Here is a 20,592-nt window from a genome sequence, read left to right as displayed (position 1 = left end):
CATAAGATATGCTACCCTCTGAGTTCCGTTGTGGAAGAAGTCAGCAAATCTAAGGCAGAGATCTGGAAACCCTTCCCGAAGATGGTCTCCAGATTGAGTTTAGGTGGAGGGAACCTTTGTGCTCAGAGACAGTTAAAGGTTGGACTGACCTTTCTGAATTCACGGTGGAAATAATCCTCATACTTGCAGAGCTTATGGTGAGCCCAGGATGCCATGATTTGTGGGACGGGGGCAAGGAGGTGTTGACGGATAGAATTATCAGATATGAAATACTGAAATTATGACTCAAGAGTGACTCACCATAGGTGGGCAAGGGCACAGTCGTGCCTTTCAAGATTTCTGGGTTTGATGTATACGTTGTTAAGTAGTTCTCACTCAGTGGACCTTTAGCACTAGTAACCCTCTCGACACTATTGTGGCTATGGCTCTCACTCTTTTTTTTTAATATTTATTTATTTTTATTGGAAAGGGAGATAAATAGAGAGAAGGAGATACAGAGAGAAAAATCATCCATCTGCTGGCTTAACTTTCCAAGTGGCCGCAACGGCTGGAGCTGAGCTGATCTGAAGCCAGGATCCCAGAGCTTCTTCTGGGTCTCCCACGTGGTTGCTGGGTCCCAAGGCTTTGGGCTGTGCTCGACTGTATTCCCAGGCCACAAGCAGGGAGCTGGATGGGAAGAGGGGCCACAGGGATTAGAACCGGCCCATATGGGATCCTGGCATGTTCAAGGTTAGAACCTCAGCCACTAGGCCATCATTCCAGGCCGCCACTCTCTTAATAGCCACCATCCCCTCACCATCTCTCTCATCGTTCTCACACTACCACCACCGTCATAATTCTCCTATCTTCAGGACCGCAGTCGCGCAGTCACAGTAACTTAGGGACTCCTCATCTCCCTGGAGTTTCTCTCTCACCTGTTCTGACTTGTCATCACTCCACCAGCTCTGTGGGCTTGGGAAGAAGCTTGCAAGAGTATTTAAAAAGTTTTGCTTCCGACTAATTTCAGAAAGAATCATTGATCTTTGTCATTTTGTGTCTAAGTAATACAAGATATTAGATTGATTCATTACATTTCAAACAGTTGTAATTTTGGAGCTTTTGATTAGATTTGTTTAATCTCACACAGTTGCTGATGCTGCTCCAGAGAGCAGAATTTCTAGGGAGCATTCTTATGGTCTCCACCCCTTTGCCTTTCTTCCTGTGTGCCCCCAGGATGCTGTCCCAACACAGAGTGTGTCTGCAAAATGATTTTTTTTTAAGATTTGTTATCTTCATTGAAAAGTCAGATTTACAGAGAGAAGGAGAGGCAGAGAGAAAGAGCTTCTGTCCACTGGTTCACTCCCCAAGTGGCTGCAATGGCCACAACTTAGCCAATCTGGAGCCAGGAGCCTCATCTGGGTCTCCCATGTGGTTGTAGGGTCACAAGGCTTTGGACCATCCTCGACTGTTTTCCCAGGCCATAAACAGGAGCTGGAAGGGAAACAGAGCAGCTGGGATATGAACTGATGCCCTCATGGAATTCTGACACATGCACGGCGCAAGGATTTAGCCACTAGGCTGTCACACAGGGCCCTGCAAAGATCATCATTTCTGTGTCTAGGTTGCACAGGGCTCGGCCTGGTGCATGCTTGAACAAAAGGGAAAGGAGTTTTTTAGGATGCACTCATTCCCTCAAAGTCTGTTCTGCTTTTGGGGCAGGATCAGATGAGCCTGTTCAGAGTTAGGTAGTAATGACAGGCCAACAATGGGCAAAGCCACGGAGTAAAGCATGAAGTGTAGGGTCCTGGCTCATTGAAGAGGTGGAAGGGGGTGATAAGTGATGGGCGGAAGGTGCCTCTGTCCTGGCTGGGTGTGTTCTCCTGCCTTTGTACTGGTCTGTGTTGTCTCTTGCACATTTAGGTCTCTCTGGATCCCTTCACTTTTCTCACCATCCCTTTTCTCCAGAACTAGCTTGAAATTGACCTGCAGGTGGCCCTCCTACTCCCATATCATGTGACCACATAATGCCCAGTTGTCTACCAGTGCCCTACTTTATCCTTTCTTCGTCCTCTTGCCTCAGACCATTAGCTTCTCAGCACAAGATAGGTTGCTCACAGCCCTGCTTGTCTTTCCAGCATCTTGAAACAGTGTGTTCTGAACATGCTTTTGGCTTAAATCGGGTCATGGTTCTATTTCCTGTTTGGAAAGGACAGTGATTTTTAAAGATGGAGAAGCTGAGGACTTTCTCCATAAGAGAAGCGAGGGAGGTGCTGTTCATCTTCTTCCCCTGTAATTCAGTTGTGTGTTGGACCCTCATGCTTGGAGACGTACTAGGACTGGGCTTGCAGACTTCAGGGTTAGGATACAGGGCCACCTCTCCTCTGGGTAGAGATGAGTAAAGTGATTTGCCTTTTGCAATTTCTTCTCCATGGTGACTTTTTTTTACAACAGTGTGTGGTGAACTCTCTCCTCAGTTTGGGCACTTCATATGCATTTTTCCACACAGTTTTGGAGAGACCTTGTATGTATGGATTTCAACATCTTTTTCATCAAAATTAGCTTTAGGTTCTATTTTCAAGAACTTTGAGAAGGTCTTTCATTTTCCTTCTTACCCACCATGATTGCCTTTGGATTAAAGTTCGCAAGGTGTGTTAGTTTATAGATTAAATACAAATTTTGGGGAAATGATTAGAAATGCTTTTGCTTTATTTTTCATTGACTTTTCTTTTGTGCAAATAGATTTTTTAAGGAGATGATTAAAAATACTCATTTTCTGGAAATGTTATGCATCTGCAATAAATAATAAATAGCGTGACAGTTGGCTGCCTCCCCTTCATGCAAAATAAATAAATACATTTGGTGACATACATTTGAGAAATGCAGTTCCTGTAATTTTTACAGAAATAAGAATCAAATTTACAGATGATAGAGATTTTACCATCTGCTCATAACAAAGAAACAGCCCGTAACATGCAGTGCTTGCTGAGCTTAATGTACATATATTAGCTTGCCAGGCGTCAGTGTTCTCTGCAACTTAAGTCTGCCCTGCCCAGGGAAGCTGACCTGACTTTAAGCATATCTTTGCTTTTGAAACAAGTAGGCTGGCCTTCCCATTGCTCCAAGTGCAGAAGATTGAGGGGGCAGGGCTTTCCCTGGAAAGGTGAAGAGGGCTGAATACCTGCATGGATTTCACCTGCAGTTGGGGGAGGAGTGGACTCCCTGTGGGGAAGTTACTCCTTGTGCCTCTACATGTTGAATGTTGATGGAAACCTCGAAGTTCAGAAACTCAGCCATGGTGATGGGAAGGCCAGACTATGGCGTCCAAGGTGTTATCTTAGCTCCCTAGGTATGAAGTGTCACTTGGGGGTTCTGCATCTGGCTAAGGCTCAGTGCTCAGCGGAGGCTGTAGAGCTGCCTGCCAAGGGAGAGAAACCCGAAAGAAGCTTTCTAGGAAGCTTTTCTTTCCTTTGAGGAAGTGGGGGTGACTGCCCCTGGGGATTCTGGTCTTATCGGATGGTGTGCAGAGGTATGCATTGTGGAGACTCTGGAAAAGCATGGCCAGTGGCTTTCTAGTAGCAGATTAAGTGTGAGTGCTCCTGAGCATGTTTAATCCTCTTAGTATTAGAAGCCACAGGCTGGTTATGCAGGCAGAACCTCAATAGAGATTTTTATCAAGAGCTGATCTGCGTCTTGGCATGCTGTTTGGTATCTTCCAGCTTAATGGGATTGGGGAAGGAAGCAGGTTAAAGAGAAACAGCCTCCTGCTCACCTCTGACTTCTTCAAATTTTAATACAGTCCTTACTCCCAGGCCCTGGAAGATATGTATTGAGTCTGATAATCTACTCAACCTAGGTTGCCTTTCATTCTACTCTCTTTGTTGTGCACATCCAAGCCTTGTTGCAAAACGAGAGGAATTTATAAGTTTGTTTTCATTGCTGCCTGGTGCCATCATCTCTGCCCTTTCTGTCATTTCCACTGGTTGGACCCCTTAGAGCTCTGGGAAAACTGGGGGAATACTCAGGTACACCAATAGGCTGCTCAGGCTTAACAAGTTTTACCGTCTGATGGTGTTTGTGTTGCAGGGGTGAAGACATCTTAAACCAGAGGAACGAGCCCCTCGTTGTGGAGTTTCAGTCTTCAGCCAGCAGATGCAGGAGGTATTGTTTTGGGCATGGATGGGCACTACTCAGCAGCACAGCCATCATCCCCCGGGAGTATCTGTGTCCATCCCGCAGACAGCCACTCTGTGTCACAGCTGACTCGTGTGTGTGTGTGTGTGTGTGTGTGTGGTTGCTTTGGCTTGGAGGAGGGAGGCGTGTGTGCATGTGAAAGTCTCCCTGCAGGAAGCTTTACTGACACTGCATGTGTCAGAGAGGGCAGGCGTGGCATTGCTTGCCGGACACACTTGACCTGTTTGTTTTTTTTCCCCCTAAACTAATGTCAATTTTGTTTCAAAAGTTAGTAGTTCCTGGTAAAGCTAGAGCTGTCCTGTAGGTTCAAGACCCTTGCATGCTAACCCATCGCATGAGTCTTGTGTTGTCAGAGCAGTGTCCGTTTGAAACCCATGGGGTGTTTGCACTGTAGTTGTTCATAAGCAGGAAGGTGCTCCTGCATCTTTACTGCATCGAAGGCTTGGTTCTGTGAGGAGGAGTACCATCCCACCGCATCCCCCGCAGCGTCACACATGCATTCCCACTGTTGTGCTGCTCACTTTCAGCCACATGATTGATCTTAGTGACTGTGGTATTGGAGCTGCAAGCCTCTTAGATGGTGAAGATTCCAGAAGCAGAAGCCTTTCATTATATAAAGGTCACTGGTTACACTCCCAAACCTAATAACTTTCGGTAATGTGCTAAGGATGAATTAACATGCTAATAGTCTCCATGTTCTGGATATTTTAGCATTCTCTCATTTTAAATTTAAACTCAGTGCCATAGGTGCTGTATCTGCCTTGCCAGAAGCATGCTTAGCGTCCCTTCTTAGAAAATTTAAAATACATTCTGGCTACACACACAGGCTAGGATAAGAATATTTTATTTTATGATTATTTTGTTTGTGTTCCCTGCAGCTACATGATACAAATATTCTTTCACTAAAGATACCTGTTTAACTTTTTAAAAGCATCACGATCTTTTAATCCCACCTATCCCTCTATGATGAACGATATTTTAATGGCAGGACGTTGGGGTTTGTGGCACCTGAAGCTGTGTCTAGCCTGTTGTGTAGATTCAGTTCCTGTTTAAACCTTGTAACAAGGCCACAAAATGTCCCTGCCTGTCAGTGAAGACCAGGGCGTGGGGAGAGGTTGAATACCTTCTCCTTCTTGTGGGTTTTGCCCAGTGGGGAACCCCAGTTGGTGAGCGAGTATCTCTGCTCCCAGCCTGGATGCATCAGAACAAGTGGGAGCTGCTAGGGGTGGGACGATGAGAGCATGCGCACTGAGTGGGCCTGTCAGCACGTGAGCCCAGGGACGATTTTATGGGTAGTGGGAGTTCTTCTCCCCATCGGTTGTGTGAACTCTGCAGTCTACACTGCAGCCATGTGACTTTGGCCCGTAAGCCTCTTACACAGCCCTTCCTAACACCAGGCTGAATGTGCCCCTTTATTTCCTCCTCATTAAGGGCAGGGAACACCTTCGTTCACCCTTAGTTCTTCCCATTGCCAGGCTTCTTGACACTTCATTATTGTGTCTTGGGAGGACAGATACTTGTTTTCCTCAACCAAAAGACCGAGTACCTCGGTGACACAGCATGATTCAATTTCTCGTCTTCCCTCTTGTCGCCTGCCCCCTTTCCTTCGGGCACAATTTTTGTTGTTGTTGTGATGAGTGATCCTGTCAAATGCATCAGAAGGAAGAATGGATTCAGTGATCGCTGAACGACTTGACTAACAGAGATCAGAGGAAGGCTTGTAGCTGTGCAGACTAGTGCAGTGTGGAGTTTTAACAGCTCTTGTGGGAGCTGGTTAATGAAAGAATCACGGCACAAACACAGCCATGCAGAAACACAATGCAAAGCAAAAACTTGAAGAAGAGGCTGTGGTCGTAACAGCCAGAGATGGTGCTATCTTATGAGGAAGCATGCTCATAATTTCTATTTACGCATCACTGTAATTACCTTTTGCTGTAGGATTACTCTCCATCTTCCCCTGTGGAAGTTCCATAAGTAGTTCTTCCTCTTTCATGAATCTGGTGCTGGTTGAAACTTGCCCCGAGGATTCCTGCCACCCCTCCCCAAGGATGTAATTAGCAAGGGTTCCAGCTCATGCGACCTGATCAGACTGACTTGACTCTGTCATCACTGTGCTCCATGAGCCAGACTTCTGCACTCTGACCAATGTGACGCTGGGCTTGACCAAACTTTCCTATTTTTTTAAAGGATTTATTTTTTATTATTTTTATTGGAAAGGCGGATATACAGAGAGGAAGATCTTCTGTCCAATGATTCACTCCCCAAGTGAGCACAATGGCCAATGCTATGCCGGTCCGAAGCCAGGAGCCTCTTCCAGGTCGCCCATGCGGGTGGAGGGTCCCAAAGCTTTGGGCCGTCCTCGACTGCTTTCCCGGGCCACAGGCAGGGAGCTGGAAGGGAAGCGGTGCCCATGTGGGATTAGAACCGGCACCCATATGGGATCCCGGGCATGCAAGGCGAGGACCTTAACCACTTGCGCCATCGCGCCGGGCCCCAAGCTTTCCTATTTTTGAGTGCGATTGTTTTGTTTGCTCTCTCCTGATGCAGTGTCTATGAGCCTGATAGAAATGCCCTCCGGAGGAAAGAACGAGAAAGAAGAAACCAGGAGACCCAACAGGATGTCAGCACATTTGCTTCCAGTTATTCTCTGTTCAGTGAGCCCTACAAGGTAGATGGCTAGCACTCTTTCATGTCCCTGCCTTAATTGTACTCCTGTGGTGACAGCTATGACTAGAGCTGTTGAGTAGCCCCGTGACTTGTTTGCTGCTTGAGCTGGGAGAGCTGGCTTGGGTTCTAAGAATTCCTAAGTTTCCTGAATGGTTTACTCCCTCAGTCAAATGTAACTTGTGTTGACTTTCCCCGCGGATATTTCAGACTCAGTGCTGTTTGCTGGGTTTTCTAAGTTCTCAAGAATCAGGCCTTATTAGAAAGAGATTAACTTAACCTATTTTTCATGCAAGGCTCATGGTTAGGATTAGGGCGTCTGTTAGGACTAATCAGAAGGAAACCACTAGAGTATTTCTCCTGTGGTGGAAAACGAGGACCTGAGGCACTGAATGGGCTTCTGTCCCGTGAATGTTATTGTGGCGATGGTGATGGTGACTACTCTCCATGGTCAGCATCATCCTCCTCCCCACAAATTCTTTTTTTAAATATCTTAGACTGCAAATGGTGAAGGAGAAAGAAAAAGATTAATTTTTCTTTATGCCAAATACCAGAAATACAGCTTCTCTTCCAATGTTACCTTCCCACATTTTACTAACAAGCAGATATTTCAAACTGTTGGTGGAAATGGAATTCAAGATTAAATTTATTTTTGCAGAAGAAAATCTTGAAGTCCATTTGTATGAGGACCCTGAAAAGTTTGTGCAAAATGGGTCTTGGGAAAAAACTGTGCACAGATTTAAAAATCTCCATGAAAATAAACTAAACTTGTCCCTTAGTTCTGTTTTCCATGAATCTTTTGAAGTACCTGCTATCTTCAGCTACATGGAGCTCCAAGTAGTTCAGGCTGGTAGACTTTATACACATTGAGCTCCCATGTAGCTTCTGGGGTTTACTCTGACTTCTCTGGGCTTTCACTCTAGGGTTTTGACAAGAATAATTAAAGTTTTTTTTTTTCTATTGGAAAGGCAGATTTTAGAGATAAAGATCTTTCATCTGCTGGTTCACTCCCCTAAATGGCCACGGTAGCCAGAACTGAGCCGATCTGGAGCTGGAAGCCAGGAGATTCTTCCAGGTCTCCCAGACAGGTGTAGGGTCCCGAGGCACTGGAGCACCTGCTGATTTGCTAGCCCCTAAAGAGGGAGCTGAAAGGGAAGTGGAGTAGTTGGAACACAAACTGGCTGCCACATGAGATGCTGGTGCTTGGAGGTGGATTAGCTAGCTGAGCCAATGTGCCAGCCTGTTTCACGAGGGAAATTATGCATTTAGTCATTGGAAGCAGATTAATCCTGGTGAAATCTGAATTGTCAAGAAAAGCTTCCAATGGTACTAAACAGAAAAAAGAATCCCATCCAGGAAAGACTTAATCTAGACCATTTTGTGAATTTGCCATGGTAAATTTCCTGATTTTCAGGTAATGCAGTTTAGCTCTAACACAACAGCAAGGGTAGGTTTCCATTTTCTGTGCCTTAGGGCTGTTATAGGTCTCCAGTTCTGATGATACAGACAAATGTAGGTGTGTCTACAGAGGAAGTGAGGAGTCTGATGTCCCGTTCTGACTGGGACGACCCTGGCTGTGTGATTGAGAAGCGCGCCTGTCCATAGTTCCTGTGTTTGTGTTGCCTCTAACAAGAATGCTGGATGTGTTTCTCTTTGTCCAGACCAACAAAGGGGATGAGCTCTCCAACCGGATCCAGAATACTTTAGGCAATTATGATGAGATGAAAGACTTTTTAACTGATCGATCCAATCAGAGTCATCTTGTTGGCGTCCCTAAACCTGGGGTTCCGCAAACGCCGGTAAACAAGATCGAGGAGCATTTTGTTCCAGATTCAAGAGCCCAGACCCAGCCCTCCTCTGTTTGTAGCACCACATCTTCCACGCCTGCAGCTGTCCCTGTGCCACAGAGCCGGAGGAGCACCATGGGCTGGCAGAAGACGGGGCACCCGCCGCCTGATGGCCACCAGAGATCAAGTAAGCACTGGTGGAGGTGCTGGCCTTGCACCCCTCTGCCAGCCTCAGACCATGATACTAATCACTCTGTGCTCATCCTTCTTCCTCATCCTTTTCTTCTTCCTCTCCTCCTTCCAACTCAGCACAACAGGGCTCTCTGAGGACCTTGCTTGGAGATGGTGTTGGCAGACAGCAACCACGGAGCAAACAAGTGTGCAACGTAGAGGTGGGGCTGCAGACCCAGGAAAGGCCACCTGCCATGGCAGCCAAGCACAGCAGTGGCGGCCACTGTGTTCAGAACTTTCCTTCGTCCCTGGCTGCAAAACCCAGCCTGGTCCAGCAGAAACCTACGGCGTATGTGCGCCCCATGGATGGCCAGGAGCAGGCTCCTGATGAATCTCCTAAGCTGAAATCCTCTGCGGAAGCTGGCGTGCACTGCACCTCCTTCAGGGGAGTCCCCGCCACCAAGACAGAGTCAGCCAGAACCAAAACCAAGCTTTCCAAGTTCATCCCCAAGCAGGCAGAGGTGAGTCTTTTCTCATTACCACTGGCATGGCTGAGAAGGCACAGCTGAGCATCTGAAGGGATGTGTAATTCAATTCCGTGTTTCGTTTTTTCAGTGATATGAGTGAATTTGTGTGATTTGTAAAGCCATCGCTAAATGGGATGGTAGACGCAACTACTGACGTCTGAGAATCCCAAATGTGTTATATTGTGTTATAGTGCGAACTTTTTTACAATACCAGTAGGTGCAGGTAGGTGTCTGCTTGGGTGTAGGTATGAGTTTTTGGAGGGAATGCCTTGTGAAGAAGCTGATGTTGACTCAGATATTACATGTGAGAAACGAAGACAGTCCAAAAGCTATAGTTTTTTTATATAATAGAGTTTAGAAGCTTTTAAAACATTTTAGTACATTTCAAAATGCTCTGAGGTGGACAAAACAAAACAATATTTTAAAAATAGTTATTTAAATGATTCAGTATTAAATATGGTGACTGTTGAAATGTATTAAATATCCCATTCCGATTGAACTTTCTAAGATTGAGATTTTATTAGACTAGAATCCTGACTTGAACTCTTTTTCAACCTGTAAAGATAGTGTTAGGTTTTATGAACAGAAGGAAGTATTTTATTTCACATTTTGGTGGCCTCCAATTTGACTTTAAAGTATTTATGGAATCACAAAAGGTATGGAATGGATATATTGAATATTAAGCTTGTAGATAAGGAAATGGCATGATCACAGAGGTGACAAAGAGGTGATGACTAGTTGATTGAACAATAAATCTGGATGAAAAAATGTAGCTGTTTTAGAGAAGCACATCTCATCCTCTGTTCCAAGTTGATGATGCTTGTCCAGATCACATGAAGAGGAAATGAGACTGTGCCCTTTATGTTAATGTGCAATACTGACCAGAATGAAGAGTGTGTTGTAGAATACGGTGCTTTTTTTTTCCCCCAATTTGATACATTCTTTAAGGATGGAATAACAATATATCCAGGATATTCTTGGTCTCTTAATTTCACAACCAAGTGATTTGACACTTCCTGTTGCTCAGTGATGAGGCTGAGCGTAAACCTTTCTGAGCTGTCATCTCAGAAATCCCTATGGACCACCTGGGAGAGCAGCGCTGTTCCCTCCCCCTTCCCCCCCAGGGAAGAGACATTTCTCTGAGATGGGGACCGACCCAGATTTTGAAAGTTTGCTTAGGAATCAATGGGAGCAAATGCCATGTTGGTAAGACCTTCTGTAGGATACACACATGGATGCGGTCTCACAAAACTGACTTTGCCACCATTTGACTCCTGCCGTTATCCACTGACCTGTACTGGGAGGTCTAGCCAGCTCCCCTCTTGTAGTGGGACTGACTTTGGCAGTAACTGGGGATCCCTGCATGGCTGCAATCCCATTTACCTCCATGATACAATGACTTTACATCTACCAAAGAGAGTTGTAATTTATTAAGTGGTGATTGGTTGATTGTGTAGCTCAGGACCTTGGTAGAGCTGGTTCCACGGTGACAGTGAACTGCTGGTTACCCAGGAACCATCTGCATGAAAGAGCATTTTGGAGTGCTTAATGATAACTGGGACACTCTCAGGACTGCAAGTTTGAACATGACCCCTGGGTGCTGGTACTGGGTCATCAGAAAAAGGGAAGAATGATTGAGATAGGAGGCACAGCCAGAGAAAGCGCAGATTTTGTGGGTTTTTTTGGCTGGAATTGTTTTGTTTCCTTGATGTAGAACCCTACTGATCCACCCATCCCACATGCCTTCTGCCGTTCTGTACTGAATACCTCAAAGAGGCCAGTCATGCATTGATAACAGAGGGAAAAAGTTATAACCTTTTTCTAACTTGTGTTTTTGGTTGTTTTTTTTTTTTAAGTGTGTGTGTGTGTGTGTGTGTGTGTGTATTGCAGTCCTTAGGTTAGTAAAAAGCTTGGCATGCATGGAATGGTATTGCAGTTTGGTTTCTCCAATACTGGCCTGTTCAGTCCGCCCACTATCATGGTCAGAGGTGACCCTTTCCTAGAGAGCAGGAATGGTGTAAGCTATTTTTCCTATCTTTCAAACTTGGAGTTTTTTTTTTACTATTATTATTACACTATTCCAGAAGATGAAAAAACATAACCTTTTGCAATGTATTCTTCAGTATTTATGTGTCATTCCTACAAAATTCATGGATGTGACATGGATGTTGAAGAATTTTATCAAGCAGATTGTGCTTTTAAGGGGGATAGAAGCATGTGTTATTTGAAATGGGTAAAAATAATCTCAAATTGTAGAAGACAGTTGTGAAAATATGCATGCCTCCATATACAAGGAGACTTCAAAAAATTCATGGAAATGGAATTTCAGGCTTTGTTGACTTGGGTGCAGATTTACTTATTTATTTTTAATCTATGCCTGATACTTGTGTAGCGTCTGTTTCCCATGGACTCTGGCAGGCCACTCATCTTATTAATATAGATGTTATCACCGATAATGCCTGCGTACTAGTGTTGTTATTAGTTTCCAGAGTGTGCTAGGCATGGTGGTGCCTGTCACAGGGATTTTTGCAAGACAAAAGGACCTGCAGGCATCTGGGATTGCTTCTCCCCACTGGACCTTGGATGTTGCAGAACCTGAGGGCTAAAAGGCAGCACTGGGTAAAAGTGAGAGAGAGGGATGCAGGAGAGCACCAGATTGACCAGTGACTGGGTGCAGAGTGATGCCAGAAATGGAGGAGAAATGTAGCTGTGATCTCTGCCTCCAAGAAATTTACATAAAGTGGAAAAATTATACTCCAGCCCTAAGCTTTTAATTTGCAATTTCTCTCACAGTCCAAATGTCGTTTAAAAATTGGCCTTCTAGCCCCAGGAGAATTCCCTCACTTCCGTTGTCAGAACAGCAGAAAAATAATAAAAAATGAGATTTAGGGGAGCTGCTTGTGCCTGGTTTTACACTGCATACTCTGCTTCCTTCCCTTACAACATCTGCACTCTTTCTACTGCTGTGGCAAATTTTTGTTACAATTCTTTAGTCTACAGTAATCAGTAATTAGTGTAGAAGAATCTGGACAGTTTGATGTGGAAGTTACAGACCTCAGAAGAGTTCTTACACTGATACACCTGCCTCTTGGCTGGTATTTCCCAGCTCAGTTTTATGTTCAATAAAAAACATATCTTGTTGTTACAGCTGAGATAGCTGAGTTTTTAATTTTATTCTTTCTGCCCACCTAAGTGGACCCTACCGGTTGCCAAATACCACATGGAAAGGTGTGAGGGACAAGGGGCTTGACAAGAGGAGTGAGCAGTATTCTAGAACATCCTAGGAGAGGCACATTCTGTGTTGTTTCCAAAGGAAGTGAATTGGTTCTTGTTTCTCTCTCGCTCGCTCTCGCTCTCCTTCTCCCTCCTTTTCCTCTCCCCCACCCTCTTTTTCTCTCTCTTATACAGACACACATGCTCTCTTTCTCTCTCTCTCTGATATTTTATTGGATACATTGGAAACTGTTAATTAGAGGGGCAAACTTCAGGCTTCATGGGACCTAACATGCAGTCTGTTGGTCCTCTTTAGGTAAAGAACAAAAATACCACACATGGGAGTTTTTATGAAGCCTGTGTCTGCATTGCCACTTTGTTAGGTGAGAGACTCCTCATGGGCCTTTGGAAGTCCCAAAGCTCAAGTGTGGGTGGTTGGATTCAAAGTGTGGCCGTCTTTGGCTTGCTCATAAAATGATAAGGAATTCCAACTAAGATAATATTTTTCAACTCGGACTTGGTGGAATATAAAAATACCTATTTATACAATGTGTGATCCAGGCAAAGCAAAAATAGGACAGGACCTTGAAAAAGCTTGAAGTTTATGATAGCCTGTGAAAGGAGCCGCTGGTCTTCCCCCCCCCCCCCCGTCCCCTCCTGCCCCCAGCTGCCCAGAGAGCTTGTCTGGCAAGTGACAGCCTCAATGATTTTATTCCAAAAGCCAGCACATTTTAGTGTCTGTTTTCTCCTAATTTAATAGATAGGGATGATTTGAATCTGCTCTTGGAGAGAGCTCTACCGATTGGGAATAAAATGCAAAGAAAACCAAGGGCTGCAGCCTACAGCTTAGTCGATAAGGAAAGAGACACCTGAATTTGAAAATCGATTCAGGGTGTGTGTCAAGAGTGTTAGTAGTGATGGGTAATTCATCCCCAGGAACACAGTAACCATTTTTGGTTGATCAGATTTCATTTGTTAAAATAAGTAATTAAATAGTTGAAGATGTATTGATTAATCATAGCATTTTCAAGAGGGGCATTTTAGAATCACTGCATATGCCATGAATAAGAGCAGAAAGATGAAGCACCGAGATTCCACAAAATAGCTTCCTAGAAATGCAATTAACTGATTTTTTTCCCTGAAGTTCAGAGAAGATGAATGATGTAGGCTTCCTATTTCCTGTCACTCTTGGCTACCTTTGTATGAAAATGGATTTCTTCCAAATTAAAGTCAGCACCAGCCTGTCAGGCGAAAAAGGCATGTGTACATTACATATTCATGTCAGTCCAAGTTTCTTAATTACATTTGAGATATATAATGTTTTTAAATCCAAGTGCCTGTCACACTGTTCCTGGGGGAAGAGGGTGTGAGGCAGCTTGGAGACCCCACTTTGTTTTCTGCTGCAGGGGTATTCTGCCTGTCTGTCCCCCAGCCCATGTCTCTACTCACTCAGGACAGGCAGAGTCCCCCTTCTGCATGATGTGCTGTCTTAGCAACAGTGCTGGTGCCACAACCCTGAGCTACCTCCTGTCCATGTGATGTATGACTCCACCCACTTAGGGTTTGGAGTACTTGGCTGTGAGTACTTGGAAGAGCCAGAAAGAGCCGACTTTGAAGTTGGGTAGAAAGTGCTGGCTTTCTCCATTGCTGACAGGTCATTTTGAAGGTCATGGTGGAGGTTGGCCCATGGAGACATTTCCATATTCTTTAATCTTTTTGTGTTCAGCCAGTGAGACCTAAAAGGTAAGACTTCACTTAATAACCTGAAGTGATTTCAGTGTCTATAAGCTCCTGTTGAAAACTTTGAAGGGAACAAATTAACATGTGCCCCATAGTCTCAAAGTGCGTGCATCCTTTTCTGATCCAGCTCCTAAGTGCCTGTAGGTTGATTTTAGAAAAGCAAGCTCCTTTCTAGCTTGTAAGGTGGAAACTGGTGTGCTGGAGGTATGGAGAGAGGGGCCTGCAGGCAAGTTATTACCAGCAAGCCCACTTTATTTCTTGTCTACTCTATTGTAAAACTTCTTCCCTGGAACACATCAGGAGTGGTTACAGGAGTGCAGCTGTTAAGCGGTTGCCTCCTGTGGCTGTGAACTTTGTAGTGGGGTTTCCAGGAACCTCAGACCCCAGTGCCTGGGAGGTGTGGCTGGGGCATCTGGCACACACTGCAAGAGCTGCCACATTCAGGCCTGGGCTTTTTGCTTTTCACAATCAGAAACCAGCATGCATCTTTGGCCCGCACAGGGTGGAGGGAGAATACAGGGGATGGTTCTAGCTCTGCAGATGAGAGAGTGCTGGGGGTGCCACCTGCTTGTATCCATGGGCACATGATGCAACTTCTCTGGGTCCCTGCTTCCTGAGGTGTGGAGGAGAGAAAGTGGTATCACCTGGGCAGGTGGAGAGAGGAGTCAATGAGGTGGTGTGAAAAGGTCCTAGCACAACAGCACTACATGACGTACTTCCATGGGCACATGGAGAATTTAATTACAAGATAAATACGTATATACATATATACATAATGAATCTGTCTCCAGAAAGCGTGTGGAAAGTGGATTTTATGGAAGAGTTGCATGAATTTCGGATTGTTTTGTATCAAACTTGTAGTTTTTTTTTTTTTAAAAGAGATCTATGGGGCCCGGCGCGGTGGCGCAAGTGGTTAAGGTCCTCGCCTTGCATGCCCGGGATCCCATATGGGCGCCGGTTCTATCCCGGCAGCCCCACTTCCCTTCCAGCTCCCTGCCTGTGGCCCGGGAAAGCAGTCGAGGATGGCCCAGAGCTTTGGGACCCTGCACCTGCGTGGGAGACCTGGAAGAGGCTCCTGGCTTTGGACCGGCATAGCATTGGCCATTGTGCTCACTTGGGGAGTGAATCATTGGACGGAAGATCTTCTTCTCTGTCTCTCCTCTCTGTATATCCACCTTTCCAATAAAAAAATAATAAAAATAAGTCTTTTAAAAAAAAAGAGAGATCTATGGATTTGAGAGTCAGAGTTAGAGAGATTCCAGCTGCTAGTTCACTCACTGGTTGGCTGCAACAGATTAGATTGGGCTAGGCACATGCCAGGAGCTAGGAGTTGCTTCCTCGTCTCCAAATGGATGGCAAGGGCCCGAGTACTTGGTTCACCTTTTTCTGCTTTTTTCATGCCATTAGTAGGGAACTGAATTGGAAGTAGAATAACCCGAGACATAAGCTGGTACCCATGTGGGGATGCCAACATCAGAGGCAATGAATTTAACCCTCCAAGCCACAAGATTGGCTCCCAAACTTACCTCCTGGTTGCTATTTCCATGAGCTTTTTATAGCATCCTCATAGTCAACATTTAACAAATGCTAGCCGTGTGACTATTCATGGAACATCTTTAACATAAGAACAAACCAAACAAAGAAAATTGGATAGAATAATTGGAGTGGTTTTGAATGTGTGTGAATTATAATGAGAAATAGGAAAAAAATAACATTTTGAAAGTTCTTTTGCATTTACTTGTTAGAAATACTCTTGGGGACCTGGGTTACCCTGGATTGATGTTAACAAGGCCCAAGTGACATGATTCACCCTCATTTGTTGGCCCTGCTCCTGGGATTTTATTACCAAGTATAGATGTGTGTTTTCTTTCTTTTTTCTGTGCATTCGTTTTCCTGAGCTGTTATTACTGGTAGTGGAATGTGCTGCACGTATTTCCATGAAAGGAAATACAGAATCACCGAGATTTGGTGAGTAGTTAGAAGGATTCATTGAGACAGAGCTCTTGGAAGCTACCAAGTGTTGAGCAGCATGTTTAGTTGACCCAAACAGTGGAATCACTGATCCTGCACATAATTACCCTGCAGTAGCAATACTTTCCTAGCAGGTGAAGATGGAGTCTTCCTGATGCAGTTCTCACTCCATACATACACTCTGCATGTTCTGTTTGGACCAACGGTCAGACTTGTGCACCAGCAGGTGCTTTTGAAAGTGATACTGACCAGGACCCCCCACTTAGCTGCCTCTGACCCTATTCTCAAGCAGCATGAGGGCTGTGGCTTCCTGGGAAAAATGAGCTTGGCCCTCCATTTGCTAGCCAAGGGGCCCTCAAGGAGATAAATCCTAGTGATAACATTTTAATGACTATTAAATGAGGCAATACCTGCATAGTGTCCAAAACAGTGGCTGGCACACAATAACACTGAGTAAAAACTCACAGTAACATTAAATAGCTTTCTTGAAAGTTTTTTTTTATTTATTTGAAAGACATTAGAGAGTATGAGCTGGCATCTCCTGATTCACTCCTCCAGTGGCCTCAAAAACTAGGGCTGTAGAGGAACTCCATCCAGGTCTCCCCTGCAGGTAGCAGAGTTCATCTGCTGCTGCTTTCCCAGGAGCATTAGCAGAGAGCTAGATCAGAAGCAGGGCCACTGGGACTCTAGCCCTTGCTCAGGATGGGTGCTGATGGTGCTTGCATCATAATGCTCAAAACTAAGAGTGATCCAAGTCTCCCATGTGTTGGCAGGTGTCTGGTTCTTGAGTCATGACTGCTGCCTCCCAGAGTCTGCCTTCCCAGGAAGCTAGAGCCAGGCATCAACCCAGACACTCTCAGGCGGGACATCTTAACTGCTGGATTGAAAATCCATCTGCATGCGTACTCCTTCATGCTTTGCTGATCCTGTTTCTCTCATGGTCCCCATGTCAGTGATTTCACAGGAATGCATCGTTTCCTAATTCAGACAGACTCCGTCCACATACTTTGTAAGAGCTCTGTTTGTCATCTTGCAGGCACGTCTTCCACAAGTCTCGCTGGTTATGTAACACGTATGTTCGTATGCTCGCACAGCCCCTGGTGTACCCTTGGTACTAGGTGGCTGGAGGACCCGTTACAGTGTGGCAGAAGCATAAGCAGTGGAAAGTAAGCCTTGGCCTCTGGCACTTGGCTATGTCAATCCTGGTGATAAGCATGGATCAGACTTCCCCTCAGCCCACAGTTCTTGGAGGTTCTTGTGGGAGCAACAGTGAGGGGGAAGTCTCCCCCACCACACACACACTGTGGGATGCTGGACACCTCCCTGTGGCCGACTCCTTGTGGCTTAATCCTGATCCACTCATGTACCCAGCCAAGGGGGCTTGGATCCTTTCCATCTTCAGACAGCTCTGACACTCCCCTAGGTTGACCTGCAGATGCGCCTTTGTCTGCCTCAAGCTCTGTAGCCTTCCTGTCTCACTGGGATTTCCTAAATGGGGGATGTTTCATTTTTGCTTGTATTTGTGCCGTTCCCATGGGTTAGGTGCAAACTGTGGCCCTGTGGACACACCTCCCATGGGGCAGTGGGAGCAGGTTCCAGGGACACAGTGAAGGGCACTTCTGCCTCAGAGTAGCCCGCTTTGCTTTGCTATGAGTGCGTGTGATGACTCCTCCTGACTCTCTCTGTGTCTGAGCTCCTGGATTATTTCTAGTTCCTTAAGGACAGGGTCCTTCCTTTGATCTCTGTACCCCTGTTTTGTAGAATGGGGTATTACCTAGTTATCTTTTTTCCCCTGAAGCCTGCACATTGAGTTTTTGCACCTAAAAATAGGAAGACAGGCCTAGATGATGTTTGGATCAGCAACAAAAAGAATAGAAATTAGAGTGAAGTTCAGTCATGGCAGATAATCTGAGCTGGGCATTACCTGTACCATTGCCAGACCTGATGGCTCCTAAGCATATCACGTTAACATTTTTTCCATCCTTGTTACTCTTTGTAGCCATTTTCTTTGGAAATTAGTATTAATATCTAGGCATCTTTGCTTTCTGTTATTTCAATACTTTTTTTTAATCAACAGGTTACATGCGTATTTAAATAATAGAGAAAAATGAGATTAAAACATCACTTTACAACTGATTGCAGAAAACGGTAGAAGCATGAGATGTCATTTTGGTTTTTGATTGTGTCTTTCTCTTTTTGTATCTTTTTGGGATAGTCAGATTTTGGGTCTCTCTTGAGCCTTGGCATGTACTCTTGTAGCTTACACATCTTGCTGCTTCCTGTAGGTGATATGTTGTTTCTGCTTGAATACCTAAGAATTATTTCTGTATATTTTTCAGCTCTATACCAAAATGACAGCTTTAAGCATTTCTTAAAACATGCTGTGCTGCTCTAATCTGCTGCTAGCTTGTTCTTCCAGCTCTGAAATTTTTCTAATCTGAAATGATTTGCATATAGTGTTTTTAGTTTGCCCCCTAGGGATTTACCCTATGTTGAATAGTTTGGTTTTTCATGTTAGTTCGTAATTGTGCTCAATTTTTAAGCTGCATTTGTTATTTGACATGGCAAAAACTTTGATTAATGGCTGAATTTTTAGTATTTATTCTATTTTTTAACTTTGCTTTTTCCTTTTAAGTTAGCTGTTTCTTTAGTCAAGGAAATATATTTTAAATTTAATTTTCAGTTTTTACAGTGAATTTAATGATGTGATCATGGTTTTAATTGAGAAGTTATATCTAATGAATATTTAGATAGTTATTTTCTGAGAATTTAAGATCTAATTATAATCTGTTAATTGTAATTTGTCATAATTTGAGATTTTGTTCATAAAAATGTTACAAATCAAATTTTTCTTCACTGCTGTTAAACTTTGGTTCTTTTTAGGATGGGCTTTCCAACCATGAAAATACCTTAGGAAAGCTACTCCATTTCATAAGTAGAGTGTGTATTTCCTTTATATGATGGACTTCAAGTAGCAATGGCTTAATGATGAAGAGTGGGATTTTGTCACTAAAATCTAAGGTGGTATGCGGGCTCTGTGCTAGGACGTGTGTGATGGACTTGAGTGTTGTTTATTGCTCTATTACCTATGTAGAAATTCATCTTTCATTTCTGGTCTTTCTAATGAAACACATAGGTGCTGCAGTGTAATGTAGCGTATAATCAATCATGTGTATTGTGCACAACTGTTACTTTGTGTATTTATCATTTCTTTGTGGTGAGGTCATTCCAGATCCTCTCTACATATATTTTTACAGTATTCAATTAGATATCATGCACCATAAGCTCCCTGCAGTGTAATGAAGCACCCTTTCCGTTACTGTAACTTTTACCCATTGACCAGTGGCTTCCGGCTCCTTTCCCCTTCTCCCAGTGTATAGTAATCCCTCTTTTCCATGCTTACTGAGTTTTCATGAAAACATGCAGCATTTGTGTCTTGGGGTCTGGTGTACTTCACTTAACAAATGTCCTCCAGGCTTGCCCACATTACTTTGAATGGCAGGACTTTGTGCTTTTTAATGGCTGAGTAATATTCCACTTGTATAAATGCCACATCTGCTGTGTGGTCATCTCTTGCTGGGTGGTGGGAGTGATGCTGCAGCAGATATGGGCATGTTCACATCATCTGAACACTGATTTGGTTTCCTTTGTAGTAGGTGTGGCTGGATCTTAGGGCGGGTCTATTGTTCACCTGTTGAGGAACCCCCACTGTTTTTCATAATGGTTGTACTAATGTACATTGCTGGCACAGCTGTCCAAGAAGGGCCCTGTTCCTTTCCCACTTCAGGCAGAGGACAGGAAACAGAAAGGCAAATCCTGATCTATAGAGGGGCAGCCTGGAAGCCCCAGGTACCTGGGAGTCTCGCATCGCACTGGTTGGAGTAATTCCCCATGGGTCCTGCTGCTGTTACGGGTGAAGGCTCGACTAGCTCCTGGGGAGAAGTGCACCTTGTGCCCATAGTGGTAACACTTGATGTCAGAGCTTCTCTGCTTGTGACTCCGTGAGTCCCCCCCATCGGATGGAATGGGGGATCTCCCATCAGCATTTCCTCAGTGCTGATAGGTGTTCAACATTTACTTGTTAAGTAGCTATTTTTAGGTTGTTTCTGAATTTCTGAAAAGGATCTAAAAGAACTCACCAAGTATTGTAGAAGAGTCTAGAAAGTTTTGACAAAAAAGACTTGCCATTATTTTAGTTTGATAATTGCGCCTGAAACCAGTGATAGCTATGAAGTATATAAAATTGATTGATGTAAGTATAAATATATCTGGGAATACAGGCTTTTCTTAACTCAATATGAAAATGTCTTTGGATAGTAAGTGGATTCCTATCTAAATTCATGAGTTCT

General features: G+C 44.4%; 1 protein-coding gene across 1 annotated transcript in view; it reads left to right on the top strand.

The window, feature by feature from the left end:
- AFF3 (AF4/FMR2 family member 3) overlaps window positions 1-20,592 on the top strand; it is a 511,596-nt gene that overhangs the window by 84,187 nt on the left and 406,817 nt on the right. The window contains exons 2-5 of the mRNA XM_040993806.1: window positions 4,063-4,137; window positions 6,718-6,838; window positions 8,496-8,808; window positions 8,931-9,313. Coding sequence (XP_040849740.1) covers window positions 4,063-4,137; window positions 6,718-6,838; window positions 8,496-8,808; window positions 8,931-9,313 — 892 coding nt within the window. The remainder of the gene's footprint in view (window positions 1-4,062; window positions 4,138-6,717; window positions 6,839-8,495; window positions 8,809-8,930; window positions 9,314-20,592) is intronic.

The sequence above is a fragment of the Ochotona curzoniae genome, unplaced genomic scaffold, assembly GCF_017591425.1.
Source record: "Ochotona curzoniae isolate NIBS_2020 unplaced genomic scaffold, NIBS_Ocur_1.0 contig_883, whole genome shotgun sequence".
NCBI classification, from domain to species: Eukaryota; Metazoa; Chordata; class Mammalia; order Lagomorpha; family Ochotonidae; genus Ochotona; species Ochotona curzoniae.
The sequence above is the reverse complement of the archived record's forward strand: the minus strand, read 5'-3'. Positions and strand labels throughout refer to the sequence as shown.